At 40.9% G+C, this 24,892-nt stretch overlaps 1 protein-coding gene across 1 annotated transcript in view; it reads right to left on the minus strand.

The window, feature by feature from the left end:
- Positions 1-24,892, minus strand: part of ADAMTS19 (ADAM metallopeptidase with thrombospondin type 1 motif 19) — a 222,558-nt gene continuing 197,666 nt past the window's right edge. The window contains exons 21-23 of the mRNA XM_014577964.3: positions 24,569-24,721; positions 5,728-5,905; positions 1-1,230 (exon numbers count right to left, since the gene is read on the minus strand). Coding sequence (XP_014433450.3) covers positions 1,079-1,230; positions 5,728-5,905; positions 24,569-24,721 — 483 coding nt within the window. The 3' untranslated portion in view covers positions 1-1,078. The remainder of the gene's footprint in view (positions 1,231-5,727; positions 5,906-24,568; positions 24,722-24,892) is intronic.

Consider the following 24,892-nt stretch of genomic DNA (forward strand, 5'->3'; position numbering starts at 1 on the left):
GAGGTTTTATTTTTTTATTGAAAATGTAAAAGTCATGTGAATCATGTACAATATTTTCTCATAAGGAAAATGTTAGCTGTTTTGCAATGTTTCACAAAACTGTAAAACATTTTTTGTATAAAGACTTTCATAAAACAAGGATGAAACTAAAACAGTATCACAAACCTATCTTTTAAGTCCTCAGTGGAAAAGGTTTAACAGATTATGCATACAAGTGTCAGGAGCAAGGACTCTTGCATTTGTAGAACTGAAAAGAGGGCAGACAAAGGCATAAAGAGGCATGGGTCTTTTGTTGAAAACATTTAAAATCAAGTGACATGTTAAAACAGTACAGACATGTGGTTTCATAGGATGGAACAAATTCTAGAACTTGTGTTTCTCTAAACTACCTCAAACAGTGCAACAGTGATTCAGTGTAAATCTCTACAGTGTTTCATTGATTCAATACTTGTGTTCAAGTATGTGTTCATGAGCACAATCGAAATCTCTACTTTGCTATTTTGATTTTTTTGTTTATCATAGGTTATATGCTACAGTAGATTCTCTCCTACAGTATGTCTCTAACTCAAAGAGAAACTGCTTTCACAATACATTCTGTAATAGCCTGTTCAACAATGTTAGCTTAGTCACCTCAACATCTGTTGCAAAATAAACAAGGTCATTCTGACTCTGAATGCCAAAAAATTAAAATAAAAAAAATTGGCTTTATTTCCAAACACAGCAAACCTATTCAGCTAAATTAAAATAAATTCAAGATAACACAATGGGGTTTTTTTCGCAACAGAGAGATGACCCTATTGCAAATAAACATTTAAAATACTATTTTTAAAAAAAATTCTGATACCTGTATATGTATCCAAAATTGTTCATATAAAAATTATGAAAACCTCAGAAGATAAAACATGAAGGATTTGTAACCAAAACAATAAAGCATGTCTGGCAGGCAAAAAATAAATTAATTTGATTAAATTATATGTAATCTGATAATATTTGGTCTGAAGAAGCGCGTGTGTGTGTATGTGTGTGTGTATAAATAATGAGATTGCAAAGAGCTGAGAGCCAGCCAGCCTGCCAGAGGTCAACTCTTTTGTTGCATTTTTTGCGCATAAAAGTCCCTGCATGTCTCACAGCAACGTTGATACCACCTCATGTCCTGACAGAGGTTCTTCTCTCGTATCACTCTGCAGTATACAGGCCACTGGTCTCCCAGACACTTGAATGTTAAAGCAGCTGTGAAACAACATACAAAAAGCACAGCTATTCATCTATACACACAAATAGTTCATTGTATAACTAAGCCAGAGTATAATGTTCCTTCATTTTATTATTACCTATTACTAAATTTGCTAGTACAGAATCAAGTAGCAGAGGTGTCCTTAAGATATCTAAGGGCTTCTGACACAAGTGACTCCCTGCTAGTGACTCCATTGTGTTGGGAACCAAGAGCTAGATTGAGTAAAAGAAGCTACAGGGGTCACTGATATGGAAGTGGCCAGCAGGCATGGAAAGAGAACACTGGGACACATCAGAGGAAGGCAGAAATGAGGAAAGGAAGCTCCAAGGGCATGGAAGCTCTGTCAATGGGAAAGGATGGGTGAGGTGAAGCTAGTTTACTTTTCAACACAAGGAAAAATATCCTAATGTGGTGACACGCTTCCAATATTTTAACAGATAGAATTTTTGAGGACCAGCTAAGTAGACTCCACAGTTTCCCTGGGACAGATGCCACACACTTACAGGGTGGCACAATTTCAAGCTAACAATTGCAAAAGCATAAACAAATACCTTTTATCTAGAAAAATTGATACTGCAATACATTAGTAATGACTATCGGTGGGGCGAGGGGGGGGGGAAGAGAGAGAGAGATTTCAGGAATAACACATTATACTTGTCTATACATATCATAATTACTGCAATCTCCTTCTCTGTGGCTTGGAAAACTGCAACCTTGCCCTCTCAGCTCCACTCTAAATGGTGTTGCTAAGATTATCTTCCCGCTTATCGCTGAGCATACCATCCTCTTTGAGTCCCCGCTTCTCTACTGTGTCAAACCCAAGCTTCTCTTCCTTATGTTTAGGACCCTTCATGACTTAGCCCCACCTTACCACAATGTATTAATGACTCTGACTACCGCCTTCAGTCTGCCAATGTTCCCACCATTCAAAACCCTTCTACTTCAAAAACTTTTGCACTTACTCCCTTATGGCTGTTTATGCACATCCCATCAATATAATATCTAAAAAGCTGCTAGCCCATTTGCCTTAAAAACCCCCTCCTTGAGACTCCATGATGTCTTTACAACTCTATCAGCAGATAATGATCAGGCAGGCAGTGAGCTCTAAGTAGTACTTACCATACAAAACATGCTCAAAGCACCGTTGCCTCACCCACCCTTACTCCTTGCTCGTTTGTTCTGTCCACCTGTTCTGTCCAGCATGTTGTAACTAAGACTGTAAGCTTCATGGGGCACAATCTGACCTTTCACTTCCCATCTATATAATGCCTCACATAATGAGACCCTGATCCCTAATTGGGGTCTATAGTAAGATGGCCAGTTACTGCGCATCCCTCAAGGACAGGGGCCACTTTGCAGGCCCTCCCATTCCTCAGGGACTCTTTAGAGTCCAGGCTGCAGACTGACCACAGAAGCCTATACAGCAATGAAACAGACCCACAGCCTGCAGCTGGCATGGCCGAGGTGCCTGGCATGGGCCAGCTGTGGCTTTTTCATTGTTGTGTAGACATTCGCACAGAGCTCTCCCTTTGTCCCTGTCTGCTCCACCTTTCTGCCTGGAGCTCTGGGCCAGACTTCATTTTGTTAGCCACACCTGCAGCTTCATGCTGATATTTTCAAAGAATTCCCTGATCCAACCCAGAAGTACCTCTTTAGTGATGAGGGTCAGCTAGCCTCAGCCCTCCAACCCTTAAGGGGCAAGCCACTCTCTTACAGGGCCTCCAAGCACTATTAAAATACAAATATATAATACATATAATCAAATGTGCAAATAATATTAGAACAGAAAAATAATTTGGTATTAGAGATGGATTAGATATTCCTGGAGGTGACAAGGTTAGGCTCAGATGAGATAAGAGCTGTGCAACTCACATTCCCCTGCAGGCGTGGGGGAGAACAGAAACTAAAACAGATGTCAAAAGACGTATCTGAAGAAGCATCAGTGTATATACTGCCTGGTAAAAATATATCTGGAATCCCAAATGGCAGGTCTACATAAGGCAAGCATTATTGCCTCTATGTGTCTGGGGGAATTGGCTCTGACACCTATTAGATAAGGTTGACTTTGAGGTTGCGAGCATCAGAGCTATCCCTTATCTCCTCAGATAACTCAGCTTTAGAGGCCTCACTCCCTCCCGTTGGTCCTTCAAATACATTACATTCATTTTAAATTTTAAATCAACATGAAATTTCTACATTGTGTATTTATGTAAGCAGAACTTTGTGGCTTGTCTCAGAATTGAGACAGGGAAATGCCTCTGTCTCACTGAGTGGACAATGTTTTCTGATGCTGGCAGGTTTCCAACCTTTTTTATACGGTGGATCGGCAAACCCATTCACAAGCTTTTGGTGAATGGATAATATTTTATTTGCATATTTGCATATTCATTTATTGCAAATAAAATGTTCCTGGTCTCCCAAAAGCCCCAGCCCACAGATCCGCCGCAAATAGCCAGCTTCAGTTCCAGCAGTTGCCATGCGGCAGGTTGTTCATGGCAGCTCTGGGGGCCGGAGCTGCAGGGCCAGCCCATAACATTTTGTACCTGAGGCAGGGAGCTCAAATGACCCCTCGCTGCACCAGCAGCAGACACAATTTTCTACACTCTGGGTCCTAGTGGCGCCCCCCGCCTTCCCCCCCCCACACACATACACAGTCTGGCACCTGAGGCGGACGCCTCAGTTCACCTCATGGTGAGGCCAGCCCTACGGAGCTGGGGTACGCTCCAACTCCCTGAGCCCACCCAGCGCCAGCCACCCATTCCAAACACATCAGCTCCAGATCCCTGACTCTTAGAGCCCTCCACCACCAGACCCCCCCATGCTAGCCTCCTGTTTCCAGATGCCCATTGCACCCAATCCCCAGAACCTTTCCCAGTGCCAGCCCCCAGTCCTCAATTTTAGCCCCTTTCCCAGAGTCTCCCAGTGCTAGCTCCCCACCCTGGATACCGCAGTGCCCCCTAGTGTCAGCCTCCCCCACCTCTTAGATTCCCCTCACCTCCAGAGCCTCCCCAGCACTAGGCCTGTCGCCGGTGCCCTCAGTGCCTGCCCCACTCTCACCTAGCCCTGCGCTACCTCCCAACTGCCAGCTGAGCAGTGCTGCCCATGTTGCAACTTCTCCAAGGCTTCCGTGTTGAGCTCTGCGCGGCCCTCCCACCATGCAGCAAACTGCTCTTCCATGTCTGGGAGGAGACCTTGCCCCTACCCGGCACTGGTTGGTTGACAGGAGGGGCAGGACATGCCTCTCCCAACAGGTGCAGTGAGAGGGGAGACTTTGGGTAGTACACCCGGGCCCTGGCCTCCGGAGCCACCGCAGCCCAGCAGCTAGCAGTTCTCGGCCTCGCGTGGTTGTTGGGAACCCCTGAGTTGGGCAATTGTCGGGCAAACAAAGACAGATAAAAGATGAAGGACAGCTTTGCCCTTATGAAATATTATATAAGCAGGTCTTTAATCCACAGCTGTCATCTTAGTCATCAAGCAAGCTGAGTCAGTGGCAACAATATGATTTAAGGGTTCCAATTTCAAAGGGGAATTCCCTTCATTAGCTCAAAGGGAGGATTACAGAAAGGCTGAAACATTAGATTTGCTTTCCATGAAGGAATAATTTATTTGACAGGAGGGTTTACTCTAACAAGAGCTCTTAAAAAAATCTTCTGGAAAGTGTGTACTGGCCTATTGCAAATCTTTGAATATATCCCAAAGATGTTCAAAGCTCAGACTGATATTCTGAGGAGTTGATAGTAAGAACCTCATTAAAACTCCATTAGGGATTTTACTTGGAGGATAACTGGTAGGGTTAACAGATCTCTCTCTACACCAGTAGAAGAATTTATTCCATACTTTCTAATAGGAAACAGAATTGAGAAACTTTCAAAAGGTCCCAGTGAGTTTGTTTCAGACCCCTTTATGTTGAAGACTTAATCTCTGCTGCCCAATATAATCAGGGGCAGACCTAGTGATCTGCATAAAAGACTGGCAAAAAGAACCATTTGTACAAACTCCTTAAAACAGTGTTCTTGGTCTTTTAAGGACCATGAGACTGTTGTTTGGAAAACTTTAGTAAATTAAACTTTATATATTTTCTCAACCCTAGAAAAATATGTGGTGCAATTAATCAGAAAAAATAGTTTGTTTTAAGCACATTTCTAACACCAATAAAAATGTATTTACATGTTGATGTTGAGTAACAATAGTAGGATGGAATTCCATACCACATCCCATTTATGGACACCTAAATGTTTTCCAAACATTTATGAATTAAGCTTCATAAACCCACTACAAAGTATTTTATCTGCTATTTATATACAGGGAAAGCTACAGAGGTATTAAAAACTAACATGCCTAAAGTGACAAATCATTTTACAGGAGATATAAGGATGTGATCTATATCTCCTAAATCCCAGCCGTGGTATTTTTAATCACAGGATCCTTGTTTTACTTCATAAGGAAAGACATACAAAGATAACTTTTGCACTGTCAATTGTTTTTCTGCTTACCTAACCTGGGCGATGTGATTGTGTTTACATTAATTTTCTCATTGCAGGGTTGAAGATGGCAAGGTCTGTATGCTGCAGGCTTTTCTGAAGAAAAACATTCATTGCCATGCCTTCCTGTGATCTTGTGCATGCACTGAATTACTCGGGACTGCATTCCTTTGCCACAGGTAATGGAACACTGCAACAGAAAGAAGAAAGGCATGTTTCAGTATTCTGTATTTTTTCTGTAAAAATTTGGAGTGAAATCCTGACCTAAATCAATGGAAGTTTTGGTATCAGAGGAGGGTGGGATTTCAGGCAGAGTCATAGTTTCATGAATTAAAATTTAATACAAGCAAACTAGAAAATATGATTACATCTAATACTTACAGCAGCATTTCTCAATCTACGGATTATACTCCCCCCCCCCAATCAAAAGGATATGAAATCTTGCCAGGGTGGGATATTGGTTCCATCTACCTGTTATAGTCAGGAACACACACATCCTGAAGCACCACCAGTGAAAAAAGCAAAGCAAAGGAAGCCTCTCAACTCCAAGGCCCGCTCTTCCATCCTTATTTTTGAATTTACCCTCAGGCAACAGAACAGTGATGAGTGGAGCAACAGAATATGCTCAGAGAGATTAAAGAAAGGGAAAAGCAGAGGACGGAGCGACTGCCACATTCCCAATCCCACTGCTAAATTCGTCCTCTCACTGAGAAGAGGAGATGCTGATTCTTTTTAAGTCTCTTTTCTGGTTTCTCTTCGTGTTTTCTTCAAGCACTGAGATTAAAATGCTTCTTCTTAGCTCCTGCAAGAGTCTAGGCACCTCGCAAATCTTTTTATTTTGTCCCACACCCAAGGGATTCATGCAAGGGGAAAGGGTAGAGAGAAACAGAGAAAAGGAGAGAGAAAGAGAGATGAGAGGAGATTCTGTGGGAAGATGCTCAGGAAAAAGGAAGACTCAGAAGCAAAGGAGAGACCTAGAATAGCATGAACAAGAAAATAATCTTGGAAAACGATCCCTCAGTCTCAGAGGCCTTTGGGGAAAAGCCCATTCTCCCAACCTGAGACACATTCTTTCCAGTAACCATGCTACACAACCACATCATAAACATCCAGGAACCCAGCTCTGCAATCAGCCGTGGTACCAGCTCTACCCACATATCTATACAAGCAAATTTATTACTGGAGCCAAAAACATAAACTATCAAATCAGAGGATCATTCAACTGCACATCCAGCAATTCGATCTACGCCATCAAATGCCAGCAATGCCCCACTGCTATTGATTCTTTCCAAGAATCTGGGACAGTCCGTATGGGAAAGAATCAACGGACACAAATCAGATATACATAAAGGGAACATACAGAAACCTGTTGGAGAGCACTTCAATCTACCCAATCACTCTTTAAAAGATCATCAGTAGCTGTCTTATCACAAACTAATTCTACAAGTCAAATACACAGAGAGGTGTTGGAATTCCTATTCATCCACAAGTTCAATTCTCATGCTAATGGCCTCAATAGAAATGAGGGATGGCTCGGACATTAGCAACCTAACATTCAATGAAGGTGCAAACAGCTCTTTATCTGTGTAAATTTCTCGCTATTACTATCCTTTGATCCTTATCTGCTTCTTTCAAATGTTTATAGATTGTAAGTTCTGCCTACTTTTTGTTTTTCCCTTTGATATTTTCATACCCTCTGCTCCTTGTTTCCCACCTCTCCCTCCTCTTTTTTTCCTCCTTCCCCTGTCTCCCTTTTCCACTATTTATTTTGGGTCTGCACATCCTAAATGTAAAACTCCGGTCATCTGAAGAAGTGGGCTGTGACCACAAAAGCTCATGATACCATATGTTTTGTTAGTCTATAAAGTGCTACCAGACCATTTTGTTAAATTTATCCTGTAGAGACTAACTCAGCTACCCCCGGAAGCTTAAGAAAATAATGAAAATGGGAAATCACAATAAATAAAATTAAAAAAAAGATATAAAAGAGTAAAGCAATCATCACCAGTGCTCTGCATGAAGGTAATTTCATGTTAGCAAAAGAAACTATATTTTAAGATTGTACAGTTACTTTGTTATAGTTATAGTTGGTAAATTGGTTATCGTTATAGAGTTTAAGATCAGAAAGGACCACCAGATGTCCTACCCTGGCCTGTATATTTGAAGTCAGCAACCAATTAAACAACAACTCTTATTGGGCCTGGGCAACGGTTGAAGATAGGAAACACAACCACAGCAAAGAGGGTCTGAACAGTAGTTCTCTCTGGGATGTGCACCAGAAGTATGTAATACATTGGGTGTAATTAAAAGCAAGAATAGATGATTCCTAGCACAGATAGGCAGCAGACAGACATTATTCAGCATGGTGCACTGTGATTATTATGACCCCAAACCTGAACACATCCTTTAGCTAAGTGCTGGCCAGATTAAGTAAAAATTATGTAATACAGCACAGATTTTTCAGGTTGATAAGCTGTGGAAATGTTGATTTGCCATCTCATCAATGTCCCTAATTGATTGTGTTCAGTTGAGTTAGACTGACATTATATTAGTGTAGACCCCTTTCTATAGTTGAGAAGAAATATTGTGCCAACTGGCAGTGGAGTTGGGGAACTTTCTCAAAACACTTCTTTTAGGCCAGGTTCACACTAGCCCTGGAAGGCCAGCTTAAGGTGCGTAACTCCAGCTATGTAGAGTATGTAGCTGGAGTCACCTTACCTTAAGCTGAGCTTGTTGGCATCCACACAGCAGGAGGCCAATAGGAGCAAACACTTCTGTTGACTTCCTTTATTCTTTGCAACTGTGAGGAGTACAAGCGCTGACTAGAGCTGCCCTCAGCATTCAATTTACAGGTCTAAATAGAACCTGCTAAATTGAATGCCAGCACGTTGATCTCCACTGTGGCAAGTGTAGAAGTGCCCCCAATCTCCAGAGAAAGTGCAGAGAAAACCATTCAGGCTTTAGAATCCATAGCAGCTAAACAATAATATAGGTGTAATCTTAACAAAATGACAAGATGCATCAAATGTATTATATTACACAATCAAACTTGCACAAAGAACTGACTGTGCAGTCAGAACCTAATCAGTCTTGCCATCTTACTGTTGTCAAGGTGTGTGGTGTCAGAAAAAACAGTATAGTAACAGTAGCTTTCTCTTTCCATAAAAATGATTGTGACATAAAATCCTAAAGGATGAACCAGGACAGTATCTCACAGAGGCACATGAAATCTAATACAAACTTGTGAAACACACCCTTCCTCCTTTGTTAACTTTGTACTCACAGAATCTCATGAGACATACTTACATTAAATATCCTGTCGCATATGTGCCATTGTTTTAAGTGTAATTTTTCTGAAAAACAATGATACAGCATTGACATTTGTCCCTCTCTGCTAGAGCTAGATCCTGAAGCTTTATTAAATGTATTGTAAGAGAAAAGCACTTGATACGTTTCTCTTGCACACTGATGCAAGGGGCTCTGGCATTTGGGGCTTATACAGATAAAAAATGAACATGACTTGTGCAACATTTTTATTTAAATTTTAATTTCTTGAACAAGATACTGTACGTTTTGGATACCTTGTTTAACATGCCCTGAAACGTATCTTCTAACTAGAGTTTAGCTATTGATCCCTATGTTAATAATGACTAAAAGTCCTTGTGATTTTATATTTGATAAAATGTCAATCAACTTCAAGATTTAAGTCTTTAAAAGTTTGCCAGCCATCAGAGGAAGGGTTTCTCTTTCATGCATGTTAGTGGAACAAGAAGTAAGATGTTTGGGATGGCAGAACAAAAAAACCCCAACCAAACTTTGTCTCAGTTTTATAAGAATGCTTATTTTCAAAATCGTGATTTAGAAAACTTTGTGTTCAAATACTTTGCATTTGTCTTAAAAGGTGCAACAAGAAAGATGTTGACTGTGGTATCTCTCTGAACACAGAGTAGAAGCCCAGGGCCCATCAAAATCTCTGAGTTGTGAATCTATATTACAAACAGTGACCCTTGGTATTCGCTAATTCTTCCAGTTTCTTCTCCCAATCTAATGCAAAACTGAGCCCTCAATAAGCTAGGGGCTCAGCTAGACCTCACCTTTCATATCACATTTCCCTTGTATACATTGATCATTAATAATCTGCATTTACGTAGTGTTATCTATCCCAGGAGACCAACAGACCTTACAAAAAATAAATTTTAGCCACACATTACCCTTGTAAAATAACTAAATATTACCATTGCATTTTATAGATGAGGAAACCGAGGCATAAAGGGATTAAAAATTATTTGTCTAAAGTGACCTCTCCCTCGTCGCTGATCCCACAATCTGCCCACCTGGTATTGACCTGTCCCATCACCAGTGGTCCCCCTGTTGAAGAAGTTCCTGACTGTGCACAGACAATCTCTATGCAGCAAACCAATATCGCGGAGGCCTCTGTGAGAGCTTTTTGTGCAACTGCAGCACAACACAGATGATGATGCACATTATCAATTAATGCCCACTGACTAGGTTCAGCTGTGGTGTAGAAGAACTACATCATGTCACTGAATCATCACTTGGCTAGATGATGATGCACACACTAAATAATAAATCAGAGAGGTTCAAACTGATGCAAGTGCAACCCCATAGATGTGCAATTATCAATTTTAGGCAGCAATTCAGGTGTCTTATTAAAATTGTATGGTATTTTTCTGTATTTAAAAATATAAAATGATCTTCAAATTACAGCATAATATAGTTTCCTACTTATGACTATCAATATCTTCCAGGCTAATATATTTGGCAATAAGAAAATCTATGCAATCAAAATCACTAATGAAAAATAATTAACATAATTATACATAAAACAGCCCTACTACCACCAATTCCTGAGTAAAGTATTGAGGCTCAACAGGTGTCTTTTGTAGATCCTAATTTAATTTCAACCTACTCTTCATTACTATGTACTGGGGAATACTCACTTATGGGGTTTTTTCCCCAAAAAAAGAATGGAATACTGCACACACTACAGTTCATTTTTCTGGTGTTCTAGTTATTTCTGACTTCTAACTGTTCAGGTGACCTACATTTTGAGGCCATGTAGCTGATTAGCAAAAATTCCCATAGGACAACTGTGTTTGTCAGTTTAGACTAAATGTTCTAATATTCAGCCAGAGGGTTTTTTTATGTGGCTGTTAATCTGGCAATTTTGGACACAGTCCTAAAGGTCCTGTAAAACTGTTCAAGCTGCAAGTCGTGTAAAACATTCCTGTTAAAGCCTCTACAAAAAAATCCTGGATAAATATAATTAAAAGCTATATTTAAAGGTTTTTTCTACATGAAAACTACATATTCTATATGAATACTGGCCTACCTTTGAACTTCTTTTAAACATAATTTCAGGGACTGAAATCTAGCCGTTAAATATAACAATCCTTACACTTGGCATGAACAAGGATTACCCGAGATTCCTTCTTTCTGTTCCCTGCCAAAGATATATATTTTTGGAGAGAATACATATTCCCATGGCCAACAGCTGAGAAAGGTGCTGTAATGCCTTAGTGGTTTCCAGCTGGCTTCAGTGAAAAATAGGAATTCCTAAATTAAGGGGAAAATTGTAACTGGCAGTCAGTAATGGTCAAAATGTGTATCTCGGCCAAAATAATAGCAATCATTGTAGGATCTGATAAAATCTACAATAAGAAGCGCCAATCTGTGACAATGTTAACAGAATTAACTTGGACAATTTGTCTTCAAGAATAAATAGATTGCTCAAAAAGGCGTTTTACAAGTCTAAGTAACATTCAAAGTGGAGAGAGATGTTCTTATAAGGAAACTCAATGATGAGTTCTACTGGAAATTACTAGCACAGCATTCCTAATCATTTATGTATAGGTTTGTCAGTTCCAGCATTCAAGCAGTTTCAATCTTTTAATAAAGTGAGTGTGAAACAAGCATATTTGGTAACAGTGCTCATAAGATTTGAATGGTTTGAAATATTTTTGTTTACTTTGCATTATTAATACAGTTTAGTTTTGAGAGCTGGTATTAGATCATGCAGTGTACTTGTTTGTATAAATGGTTTTGTTTAAATAAGGTTAACAATATGCACAAAAGTTGTTCATCAAGCTAGCCAGATTTTGCTGTTTATGTCCCAAAACTAGATCTGCTTTATTTGTACAGACATTTGTGTATCAATTAATCACAAGAAAGGAGGAAGAATGGATCCAAATAAATGACTCAGAGTTCCTTCATGCCTCAACTGAAGGAATATCTTTGCCACAATCAGTTATAACACACCCATCACCTGAAGATGTCAAACACTTACATTAAGTTTAGCTCAGAAAACCCTTTTTTGTCCCCCTTCCTATTTTTAACCATTTTTATGTGGATATTTTCTTGTTTCCCTTCCCTTTCCGGTATCCCTTTTCACTGTTTCCTGTTTTTCTTTAGTACAAGATGACTGCTTCAGAGAATTGTTTTCTTTACTGTAGCCAGACTTTGGGCTCCATCTTATATTAGCAAATTATGCTATAAATGTAGCCTATCATGGAATAACCCTCAGCCTCTGTTTTTGAGAGACTGAACCTGGGCCCCATTCGTGTTAGTATTCCCATGGAGAAAAGCTGTCATAGTTGTTTGTGGATAAAAAGTTGACCTTTAAAACAGACAAGCACTATTCCATTAAGGGCTTTAAATATTAGGAGCAGTACTTGGAACTGTCTTTGGTACCAAGTAGAGACCCAGTGGAGAGTATGACATGTTTGTTAAGTGTTTCTTGCTCAAGAGCCATGCTGCAGTATTCTGCATAAACCAAAGCTACAGTGTAACTTTATTCAGTCCGAAACAGAGTGAATTACAACAAAGGGGGGAAATAAACAAACAAAAATCCCCATAGAAGTGAATCAGCTCTTACAGTGGCTAGCCTATTCATAAGCACAGCAGTAGCAGTGACAATAGCAGGTATTCAAGCAGATGATGATGCACTAACAGTTACTACTATATGCAACTGACTTGCTGCCTTTAAAAAGCCTTTCAAACGCCTTTTAAACCCCTTCTGTCAGGAGACAGAACCTCATGAGATTCAGAGAATGCTTTTGGCCCTGATGTTTCCCAAGATGATGGCAGATGATGACACAGATTCCTTCCACCTAACTTTTGAGAAAGTAGCAACAGCATCACAATGGCCCCCAGAGCACTGGGCTAGCTGTCCTTCTGAGGGGGGAAGGTCAAGCAGCATACCAAGGTCTTGGTGAAATAGCTGCCAAAGACTATAAACTGATGAAGTTGTATTGGATTGATTAGGCATAACCTACCATCAGCAATTCTAGAATGAGAGGTATTAGCCCAAGACCAGCCCTCAAATGGTTCCCAGAGGCTGAAGGGCTTCTGCTGGTGCTGATTAAAGCTGGAAAATTGGATGAGAACTCATGCTGTGGAACTGTTAATACTCAAGCAACTCCTACTGGCAGGTTGAGATTAGATCTGAAGTCACCAACTGGAAAAGCTGTCAGAAGCTACATGCTTCATGGATGACTACTTGACAGTCAAGTTGCTGAGGACCTAATGAAGAGGAATCATAGACCATTCTGAACAGCAAGAAGTAGAAATGCACATTCAGCGACAGAAGGAAATTAGGATAGGTGAGTTCCAAAAAGGCATAAGCACATGTCTGGGCATCAAAAAGAACCCACTGTCTGTGACTCTCTTAAGGTCTTCTCAGATAACAAAAGGATACCCCCAAACATGCAACAGGACCTTTGACACCCACCTGCCGAGGCACAGGACCACCCTAAATCTTCACAGAAAGGGTATATCCACACTAGCTCATTAGTTCGAGCTAGATGGGTAATGAGGGCAAGCGGAGTTGCAAATGAAGCCCGGGATTTAAATATCCCGGGCTCCATTTGCATGTTCCCGGGCACTGCCATTTTTAAATCCCCCTTAGTCCGAACTCCGTACCCGCAGCTACATGCGGCATGGACTAGGTAGTTCGAATTAAAAATCCTGATTTGAACTACCGTTACTCCTCATTCCACAAGGTGTAATGGTAGTTCGAATTAGGATCTTTAATTCGAACTACCTAGTCCGTGCCGCGTGTAGCCACGGTCACGGAGTTTGGACTAAGGGGGATTTAAAAATGGTGGCGCCCGGGAACATGCAAATGAAGCCCGAGATATTTAAATCCCGGGCTTCATTTGCAACTCCACTTGCCTTCATTACCCTACCTAGCTCGAACTTACAAGCTAGTGTAGCTGTAACCAAAGATATCAACCAAAGCAGTGGGCGGTAACATGGTGAGTGCTTTTGCTCATATACATAAGCAGAAAATGGGGCGTGGAGAAGGGGCCCAGGAAAACAGTTCTAGCCAGTCAACGACAAGGAAACTCTGGCCCTTGTAGACTCTTGTTGCATTCAGACGTTCATCTGAGAACTAGGGAAAACAGAGTGACTACTTACAACAAGAGAAATGTGCATACAGTGCATCCACAGCTACTTTAGCCACTGTCCATGCATCACAGTTTAACACTGATGTGTGGTACAAGAGCCCCATGTGCCCATTCCTCCAGACCTATCTTTTCTGGTAATACCAGGATGAGATTCACTGTGCTTTTCTGAGTTTCTTTTCAAGGACCCTAAGCAATTTTTCTATGGACAAGAAATCTTGGCAGGAGAAGTATATATAAAGAAAGGACAAGACATGAAGGAAACCATTGCAGCCATAGGTAGAGCAGATCACTCAGACCCAGGAACTAGCCAATCAGAGAAGAGGACAAATTCAACACAAGATTAGTTAGAGACCCCCTTTGCAATAGTAAGGGTATGTCTACACTACAGAGTTCTGTCGGAAACACTACAGCTGTTTTTCCGACAAACTTTGAGGAACGTCCACATTGCAATTGCGTTCTTTTGCAAGAAAATGGAAAGAAAAGGGGGGATTTTCCAGCACTGGTAAACCTCATTCTATAAGGAAGAAGCCTTCTTGCAAAAGAGCTCTTTCAGAAAAAGGCGTGTGTGGACGGGGAAGAGGGAATTATTTCAGAAGAAGAGGAAAGAGGTAAAAGCACAGGTGCCTTGGTGGCCACTCCATCCATAGCAATCACACCTTACATGCAAGAGAGTGTCCATTCAGTCTGGATGCTCTCTTTCAAAAAAGCAGACTGCTTTTTCAATGCACTTTTGCAGTATGGACGCTCTCTTTCGGAAGAAGTTATTTCGGAAGATCTCTTCCAAAAGAAGCTTTCTCCAAAAGAAGCCTGTAGTCTAGATGTAGCCTAAAATCCTAAAATGCTGAGTAAAATCTTCAGATGCTAAGTCTTTTCAGATGTTTGATTAGAACAAAAACTGACCAGACCTTGGGTTGTGTACTTGAGCAGATGGCTGTGATTAATAGTGAGGAAGTAGACCCCCAGGGATTATGACACTATCCACATGTTGCCTTCAGGTCACATCTTTTATGCTAGGCAGATTAAGACCAGCAAATGAAGGAGGTGCAAACAGAATGCCTGGTGCTCACGGTATACCGCTGCAAACTCTGTTACTTGGCACATGCTATACCTTGTAAAGGTCATTGGAAGAGGGGGGAATATAGCCATGTAGCTAAAATTTATTTCAGTGCTTGTATAAGACTATAATAATAAGCCATATGCAATGTAATGTGCCTCAGTATACCCTGCCAGCCATCAGTGTGAATGAATGAATGCATATGCTTTTTACTTTGTAGTCCCAATAAATGCCTTTTTCCCTAAAAAGATCCTGAGGTCCAGAATTCTGGCACTTTTTTTTAGCTCAGTATCCACAAAGAGAAAAAAGATTTCTGTGACTTCTTCCCTCAATACCAACTGATGGCTTACAAAGGTACCCTGGGGCTCTGCCAGACATGCCTCAGCACTGCTGTTGCTAATTAGACTGGGAGCTTGAGGTTTCAAGGGAGCAACAATTTGCTGTCAGACTGCCAGAGGAACCAGCATTAGGCTGTCTCTGAGATCGTTAAAGCCTCCAGAGTACTAGGGAAAATGATGGGGACAAAAGCCCTAAGGACCAAGGGCTTTATTTTGGTCTTATATGTTTATAGCCTGCATTTTTGTTGATTTAATTTAGACCACCACTGCCTGGGCCAAGGACTGACCCAGGTTATTCAAACTCAGACTTTGTCCAAGGTAGTATTCTTGGTGTCTGAAAAATACCCTCTTTTGCCTCACAAACTAGTATCTGCCAAAGTTCTGAGGAACACAGTATAATGAATGAATACAATGGTTATTTAAATTACAGAACTGAATCATTCAACATACTATGTATTAACCAAATTAAATACACCTCATTCTGAGAGATACTTTGTGTGATGGAAAAATATAGACCCTAGCTGTTGACAACATTTAACTGATAATTTGTATTGGAAGAAATCCTTTGGCTCACTGGGATTATTAACTAGATCTCTGATGCTAATACAGCACTAAAACAAAAACTATCATATTCCAAAAAAATGACAGTCCAATAAATAACTATCAGGACATCTGTACAGAATACATTAAGTTCATTGGATGTTTCTCTAACATATTCATCTTAAGATAAATCTTAAAGATAAATTGTAATAAATATCTTCACATGCATATCCACTAAAGAGTAGAGTTTCTGCTGCTTCTTCTACACTGGGATCATACAGGCATTTCTACTGAGATCAGTAACAAAGTCTAATCACAACTATCAAAGTCAATTTTAAAAAGTGACAAACTATCGTAGAGAAAACATAAGACAGACTACATAGGATAATTTCAAGATATAGTTAAATACAGTATGTGGATCTAGCAGATTGGAAGGGACAGTTGAAAATGTGTAAAATGGCCCTGTAATAAAAAAAAATTATATATATGATGATAAGGTCTGATATATGCTATTTACATGTTGAAATAAAGATACATTTTTAAACCTCTACAGAACATTTTTATAATTTCTAAATTACTATTCAGTATCTTACTTTACTGGAAGCAAATAAATAATCCAGTTTCATCATGTATTCTCAATTCTGCCCCTATTCTTTGCGTGATCTCATCATGCATTGACATTGCTTCAGTTGTCATCTTTATACTGATGACAGTACCCTTTTTACTCCTGCCCTGTTTACCCAGATGCTACTTTGTATTTCATCTGTCTCCCTTACATGACCAAAGTGAACTCATAGTTAGTTGCAAAGATCATTCTTGTTATCTGTTCTGACCAAGTCACCCCTTCAAATTTCTCCATTCGCTATCTCTTTTGCATTACATCAATTTCAAGTACCTCTTGTAACCTTTGTACTCTTCTGCCTCTTTGTACTTATCTGCTCTCCTTCCTTTTTGGATTGCCCTGCCTCTTCTGTTCAATGAGTATGTTTGTTTTTACCACCTACTTGCCCACTTCTCCCATGGCTATCTATGCACCTTCTTTAATGCTGTCCCCACACACATGGAATGCCCTTCTCAAACTGATTTATAGTCAGTGTCCTGTCATCCTTCAAATCACTTTGATGCCCCCTTTGATGAAGCCTAAAAGAAAGAACAGGAAGAGTCAGAGTCAACTGCACTTACGGGTTTTTTCACTACTTTTAAAAACGATATGAAATATATGCAAAGGGTATATATATATATATATATGATTGACTGCTCCTCTTCCACTCTTAGTACGTCACTTGCCATCTTAGATTATAAACCCCTCAGTACAGAGACCATGTCTTCCTGTGTGTTTGTACAGTTTGGAGCACAATGGGCTTCCCATCCAGGCTGGAACCTTGGTACTTTTTCACCACAAAAATGCATGAGAATAAAACCCATTCTCTGTACAGACACAACAGTTTTGACAGAGCAATGGCCAATTGCTATTTTTGGATACTACTTTGTCATTCCCATTGTCATTTCACTGAGAAGACTTCTACAGTTTGGATCTCTCTGTAGGCACCCTTTGGACCTGACCAGTCCCAAAAGAGGGAATTTGACAAACCAGAGGAGGTCCCCTGCTACCTGTTCCCCAGAGCACCTTCCCAGCCACCACCACCCCGCAAGGCTGCTGCAGCCCCAGCAGCCTGGACTGTTCCAGTCCCAGCCCCACTATTGGGGCTGCCGCATCCCTGGCCCCAATACCAGGGCTGCTGTGTCTCCGGCCCCAGCCCCGCTACCGAGGCTGCTGCGACTGCCACATCTCCAGTCCTGGTCCCACTACTGGGGCTGTCACGGCTCCCGTTACTCCAGCCCTAGCCCCGCTATTGGGGCTGCTGTGACTCTGTCCTTGATACTAGGGCTGCCATGGCCCCTGTTATACTACTGGGGCTCTGTTACTAGTCCCAGTCCCAGCCTCGCAGGCTCCGATCTGCCAGCCCTCTTGCCAATGGGGCTCCTAGCTAAGACTCCCTGGTCCAGGACCACCGGTGGTCCTGCTGGACCACGGATGTTGCAAGATGAGGGAGTCCTGGTTTTGGGAGGTCCAACCTGTAGTGATAGTAGAAAACTACATGGCAACCCCCTGCGTTAGTTTACTAAGAGGGGACTATTAAAATATTTCACTTATTTGTAATTCTATGCACATATAACATGAAACTGGCAAACACTTTTAAAATCCTATCTAGTTTACACTTTTAACAACCTATATATATATATATATATTGCAATCCGACATGACACTATGTTTGTCCCAGGCATAAATTAACAAAGAAGAAAGCTTTGTCTAAAACAAATTAGGCTAATGTTACAGGATAAGTTGAAAATGAGCAAACAACTCCCACTTTCATTTGATTATATGGATAATTTGTGACTTATTTGCTTATTCATCATTTCTGAAAACAAAGACATACCTCATTTGTTGGCAACAAAGCTGTGTGATTCAGTTAACTTAAAAGTTATTAAAGTGATGCAAGGGCTATTTTGACTTCTATTATTTCACAAGAGTCACATAATATCTTTCTTCATAAATCTAGTAACAATGTCATATTTTGATATGTGGCCAGTACTGTTCTGTTCCCAGAATTTAAAAGAGCTAATAATTCTGGATTAGGAACGAAATAACTAAACAGGGCTAATCATTTTCTCAGTACAACTAATCTCTTAAATAATATTAAAAGCTTTGTATATTTTAATTGGAGGAAACTAAATTATTTGCATCTATCTGATATGGAAGCACTCTGCATAGTTTAAAGGTTCAATTGCTAGGGTTTTTGAACAGGTGACAAAAGCAAAGAAATTCTTTCATTCTTCCCCCTCTGTGGCAAAAACTGTTTCACAAACCAAGTATGAAGGTCATAGATGTCAAGTCTGTGTGGTTTTTGACTGTACAAAGGTTTAAAAATTAAAAGACAATTGGACAAATCTGGCCCAATTTACAAGGCTGTAGAAGATGTAGTATCCCTACATTGCTGTGTAAACTGATTGCATGATGGGAGTGGGGCCAGAGATGTCAGCCTTGATTGCCTACTTGTCTGCTTCTTATGGGAGCAGGAGGTTCGTGCATACCCCTCTAAGAAGGCTTTACTGATCCTAATCATCTCTCTCCTTCCAGTTCAGTCCATGGGGGTTGCAGTACAAGTCTACCTGGGCCAGTGTAGCAGGGAGATACGGCAATTCCTGGTTTCTTCAATTTTATTCTAGATACTGGGGAGATCACCTGGTGATTCATTTCCCTCAGGGAAGGCATGGAACAAAGAGACTATCTGTGGTTCAATGAGCCCTATAAATTTTGCACTACTGACAAAAATGTTTTGGACCTCTCAACTGGGTTATTCTATCTGCTCAGTCTTTCCTCAGCCAGTTCTTAGCTGAGATTGAATTTGTTCTCACTTGGATTTCCAGAAGGCACTACGCATACACTGTAATACATATCTGTTGAAACAGACTGAATCATGGACTTCTTATGGGGGGAAGTGGTTGCAGCTGCATGACTACATAAAACTCAAATGCAGTTTGTGAGAGCTTGACCATGAATTCCTTTTTTCCTTTCTTCTTTCTGATAGCTTTTGAGAAAACCACCATCCTTCCTCTTTGTCCAACACAACCATTCTATTTCCCAATGTTGTTGCTTTTTCCTCATCAATATTACTAGATCCATTTTTTTCTCTCCATTCCTATAATGAAATCTCCAGTTTATACCCTCATCATATCCCTTTTTTATTATCATCGCAGTACCCTGTCTATTCTTTCAAACCACTGCCGCAACATTCATCTTCCTTGCCCATTGGTTTGATCACAGAATTCCCTTTGATTGCCTCCACTGGATTCTATAGACTATTGTAACAAACTTAAGTTTCTTGTCACTACTTTCAAAACTCTACAAAACTTTATCCCTCTCTATTTATCCTCTCTTGTCAAACTTGTTCTTCCTCTCTGCAAGCCATCCTCTCATCAGCTTCCTACACAGTCAGTCTTTCATGCAGCTCAAAAATGTGAGTTTTTTCCTTTAAACTGACACATAATTCACTCTTATTACAAAGGTGGGTACACAGCTCAAAATGATGTTAGCTGTTAAAACAGCACTGTACTGAGCAACTTTGCTAATTGTTAGAGTATGTCTAGATTGCAGCTAGGAGATGTAATTCCCAGCATGGCTAGATAAGACTTCTGCTAGTTCTCTTCAAATTAGCATGCTAGAAATAGCAGTTGTGGCATGAGGTGGCTCAGGCTTGCCACCTGAATCCAAGCCCAGCTGATTTCCTGAGTCTTGACCTTGGATAGAATCATATAGGAAGCAATGTCCACACTGCTATTTTTAGTGCACTAGCTAGAGGAGACCTAGTAAGGTGAGCTTGTCTGCCTGTGTTGGCAATCAGACATCCCAGTTGCAATGTTAACATAACCTAAGAACTGTTATGAAAGTAAATTCAGCATAAACTCTAGATTATACTGGAGACCTTTAAATCCAAAAGTCAGAATTTTAGTATAACTGTTGTGTTCACAGACCTTAGTGGAGTAGTTCGTTTTGCCCAGTTGCTCCTTTATCTTGTTGGTGTTATTGTTAAAATGATGAAAACAGTAATAATGATTTGATCTTTGTGTGTTCTTCTAAATTTAATTAAATTTCATCACCACATATAATCATCATCATCTTAAGTAAAACCCCCAGTTCAATTAAAAAATTATGCTTTAGGAGTTCAAGAGGAGCAGCAAAAGCCAGTAAGGATCCTCCTCTTTCAGTGTGTGAGAAGTGTAATTTAAATTTCTCTAGCCAAGTCTTGGCATAAACTGGGGGAGAATTTGGCTCTGCTCAAAGGAATAGCTTTCTGTGAATGTCAAGAATGATCCTAAAGAGCAAAAACAGCGAACACAAGGGGCTACACTGAATCCTCTGATTCAGAAACTAACAACAGTGAGCAAAGATTAATGTTTATCTGAGCTTTCCATTTGTTTCCTTCTTTGCAGACACATTAATATGCATGCCATGACTTCATGTTGCTATGTATTCTAGCAATGGAACAGTACAACAATAGGAAAAAATTAGGAAATCCAAGTCTTATTTTAAACTGATTTCTCTGGAGAGACATTAAAATCAGGACCTATATGCTAAATAATATACTTCAGATCATATTGGGAGTTCCATTAAAACAACACTAAATGGATGCTAGATAAAACATGGATTACGTGAAACTGATTTGAACATTAACAAATGCTGTGGTAAAGATATCTTAGAACAATCTGGGAGGCTCAACTTACTTATGGGCATTTTGGTAGTGTAAATAAATGAAACGTGTTTAAGATGAGATGCCCAAGCAGTGGGGGAAAGGGTGTATAAGGGTGCATATACACTGCACCTTTATTTTGGAAAAAAGGCCATTATTCCGGAAAAACAATACTAACATTCACACAGCAATTGTGTTATTTTGAAAGAAAATAGAAATAACGGACGCCTTTTCCTAATGTTGGTAAACCTCATTGCATGAGGAATAACTCCTCTCCTGAAAAAGCTTTGTCAGAAGAGGGTGAGTATGGATGTGGAACAGGGAGTTTTGTGGAAAAAAGAGGCCTGTAGGAAATTCTACAGGTGCCCTGCAGGCCACATGGTCCACACTCATTAGGATTCTATAGTTCCTGTTCCCCACAGCCTCCAGCCACAGCACAGCTAACAGTGTGTGACATCTGGCCACCATATTCAATCCCCAGGCCCCCCAAGAGCCCAGGAAGCACACAACGGATTCCCAGGAGCCTGTTAGGGGCTGCAAGATATGTGCTGTCCTGATCTGGGGCGAAGATCCTGGCCCTCATTGAGGTGTCAAGCAAGGAGGATAACCTTCAGGATTTCCACTCCAGATGGCACAGTGCCAACATATATAGCCAGATAGCCGATAGCCTGGCCACCAAGGGCCCAGACCCAGACCCAGGAGCGGGTCCGGTGCGAAGTTAAAGAGCTCCGGCAGGCATACGCCAGAGTGAGGGAGCACAGCTCATGCTCTGAAGCAGAACCCCACTCCTGCTCCTATTTTGAAGACCTGCACTGCATCCAGGGGGTCGTTGCAGACCCTTACCCACCCCTGGTGTTGGCTTCGGGACTCTCCAATGCATCCACATCATTTTTGTAGTGGGGGGCCCAGAACTGGACACAATACTCCAGATGTGGCCTCACCAGAGCCGAATAAAGGGGAATAATCACATCTTTGGATCTGCTGGAAATGCTCCTCCTAATGCAACCTAATATGCCATTAGTCTACATGGGCACACATTTGACTCATATCCAGCTTCTCATCCACTGTAATCCCCAGGTCCTTTTCTGCAAAACTACTACTTAGCTGGTTGGTCCCCAGCCTGTAACAATGCTTGGGATTCTTCTGTCCCAAATGAAAGACTGCACTTGTCCTTGTTGAACCTCATCAGATTTCTTGTGGCCCAATCCTCCAATTTGTCTAAGTCACTCTGGACCCTATCTCTGCCCTCGAGTCTATCTACCTCTCCCCCTAGCTTAGTGTCATCTGCAAACTTGCTGAGGTTGCAATCCTCATCTAGGTCATTAATAAAGATATCGAACAAAACTGGTCCTAGAACTGAACCTTGGAGCACTCCACTAGAAACTGACCACCATCCTGACATCGAGCTGTTTATCACTACCCTCTGGGCCCAACCTTCTAGTCAGCTTTCTAGCCATCTTGCTGTCCATTTATCCAGTCCACATTCCCTTAACTTGCTGGCAGGAATATTGTGGGAGACGGTATCAAAAGCCTTGCTAAAGTCAAGGTATATCACATCCACTGACTTTCCCACAGAGCCAGTTACCTCATCATAGAAGCTAATCAGATTGGTTAGGCATAACTTGCCCTTTGTGAATCCATGCTGACTATTCCTAATCACTATCCCCTCTTCCAAGTGCCTCAAAATGGATTCCTTAAGGATCCCTTCCATGATTTTTCCAGGGACGGAGGTAAGACTGACCGGCCTATAGTTCCCTGGATCATCCTTCTTTCCTTTTTTGAAGATGGGCACTACATATGCCCTTTTCCAATCATCCGGGATCTCTCCCGATCTCCATGATTTTTCAAAGATAATGGCCAAAAGCTTCTCAATGACATTTGCCAACTCTCTCAGTACCCTCGGATGAATTAAGTCCGGACCCATGGATTTGTGTACATTTAGCTTTTCTAAATAATTCCTAACCTGTTCTTTACCCACCAAGGACTGTCCATCTTCATCCCATCTTGCGTCACTTAGCGCATTGGTCTGGGAGCTGACCTTGTCCGTGAAGACAGAGGCAAAGAAAGCATTGAGTACTTCAGCTTTTCCCACATCATCTGTTACTAGGTTACCTCCTTCATCCAGTAGGGGCCCCACACCCTCTCTGATCACCTTCTTGCTAACATGCCTGTAGAAACCTTTCTTGTTATCCTTCACATCCTTTGCCAGTCGCAATTCCATTTGCGCTTTCGTCTTCCTGATAACCCGCCAGCATTCTTGAGTTATACACTTATACCAATCCCTGGTCATTTGTTCATGTTTCCACTTTTTGTAAGCTCCCTTTTTGTGCTTAAGTTCACAAGAATTTCCCCTGTAAGCCAATCCGGTCTCCTACCATGTCTGCTTCTCTTGCTACACACTGGAATGGTTTCTTTCTGTGCCTTCAATAAGACTTCTTTAAAATACTGCCAGCTGTCCTGGACTCCTTTCCCCTTCATGTTAGCATCCCAGGGGATTCTGCCTATCAGGTCTCTGAGGGAGTCAAAGTCTACTTTTCTGAAGTTCAAGGTGTTTATTTTACTACTCTCTTTTCTTCCCTTGATCAGGATCTTGAAATCTACCATCTCATGATCACTGCTTCCGAGGTTGTCACCCACCTCAACTTCCCCTGTTAGTTCCTCCCTGTTTGTGAGCAGAAGGTCAAGCTGCACACGGCCCGATAGCATCAGCAGGCTGACAAGTCAGGCGGTGGCAAGAAAATATTAATAGATCCTCAGGAAAACTGAATATACAAAGGGCACAAACTAGAGGGAACTACTGCTTTGCTTGGAAGTGTCTCGACAGAACAAAGATAGGAAATTTCAGAAATTTTTATACTTTTTTCCTTTTCTGGTGTCTTTGCACATACTGCTTCACTTTTCTTATATTTGTGGCTCATCTTGTTGAAAACAAAGTATTTCCTATCGGCATTACCAACTTCTGTTGATCTGAGCTAAAGCAATATTGTACAATTACACTTGTGCTACCTGATACAGGCTACTTATTTTACAATTTTCACTTGAACCTACAAATGCCTAGTATAGCTACTTTCTACTTAAAGTCTACTCTTTTGTCACAATTTGACTATATTGATCCATTTTATTTGTAGCTGATTGTTTCTTGATTTGGGATATTGCTGCATCTTTGATAAAACATTCCAGTAAATCCTGTTGGGAAAATATATAGTTTTTGTTCTGCTATATGGCATTAGTGTCATATCCAACCTTAGACCAGTCTCCCATTCTCCAGACATAGCATGTGGAATAGTCCTCACAATCTTCTACTTCTTTAGGTTTTGTGGACAAAACACACTTCTTTCGGGGATTAGTGCACCTCACAGTCCGATGTCGTACTCCTTTGCCACATTTCACAGAGCACTGTTGGATATAGAAAGATGTAATTTACATTTGTATAAGGTACACAAAAAAATGCTGATATTAACTCTAGTGATCTCTGAAGCCTCTAGTTTCCATTATCTAACTTTCTGGTAAAGAATGTTAGACTAAGCAAAGCTTGCAATGATACCAAGTACTACATGGGTGAATGTA

The sequence above is a fragment of the Pelodiscus sinensis genome, chromosome 6 (genome assembly GCF_052426305.1).
Source record: "Pelodiscus sinensis isolate ZL-2025 chromosome 6, ASM5242630v1, whole genome shotgun sequence".
NCBI classification, from domain to species: Eukaryota; Metazoa; Chordata; order Testudines; family Trionychidae; genus Pelodiscus; species Pelodiscus sinensis.